Genomic DNA, 570 nt, shown 5'->3' with positions numbered 1-570 from the left:
AGACTCAGTGCCTCCATCAGGCGGCCCTGTCCCCTGAGGTCCCTAAGAATGACAGCTGGCTCCCTCACGTCCACCCACCTGACTTGTTTTTCTGGATTCCACCCTTGGGCTCCCCTTGGGGCCCGGCTCTCCCTCCGGCCCCAGCCGGCCACCGGGGAACAGAGAGCCGTGTTTACAGCTCCAGCTGTTGACACCACAAGCAGAGGGGAGGGTGATTTCCAGCCGGATAAGCCGCCCCGTCCATTCCCTTCCCGGAATCCACAGAAGCCACCCGACTCGACGGGACGGCCGCCGCCATGGCCAGCCAGTCCCAGGGCATCCACCAGCTCCTGCAGGCCGAGAGGAGGGCCAAGGACAAGCTGGAAGAGGCCAAGAAGAGTAAGTCCCCCTCTGCCTGCCCGGGAGGGATCAGCACCGCCAGCGCACAGGGCCATCCTTACCCTCCACCCCCTCCCCGGCAGCTCCTTCCCGGCCCCTGAGGTCTGGGGAGGAGAGGGAACACCCCCCCTGGCCCATCTCTGTGCACCGAGCCGGACACCCCTCGGAGACCAAGCTCAGTCACTGTCGCCC

At 66.1% G+C, this 570-nt stretch overlaps 1 protein-coding gene across 1 annotated transcript in view; it reads left to right on the top strand.

Moving 5' to 3' along the window:
- The first annotated feature begins 125 nt into the window (after positions 1–125).
- The window catches only part of ATP6V1G3 (ATPase, H+ transporting, lysosomal 13kDa, V1 subunit G3), a 10,600-nt gene continuing 10,155 nt past the window's right edge, over positions 126–570 (top strand). The window contains exon 1 of the mRNA XM_006770722.2: positions 126–378. Within this exon, the coding sequence (XP_006770785.1) occupies positions 297–378 (82 nt within the window). The 5' untranslated portion in view covers positions 126–296. The remainder of the gene's footprint in view (positions 379–570) is intronic.

Source organism: Myotis davidii, unplaced genomic scaffold, assembly GCF_000327345.1.
Source record: "Myotis davidii unplaced genomic scaffold, ASM32734v1 scaffold685, whole genome shotgun sequence".
Lineage (NCBI taxonomy): Eukaryota > Metazoa > Chordata > Mammalia > Chiroptera > Vespertilionidae > Myotis > Myotis davidii.
This window is presented reverse-complemented; position numbering and strand designations above follow the sequence as displayed.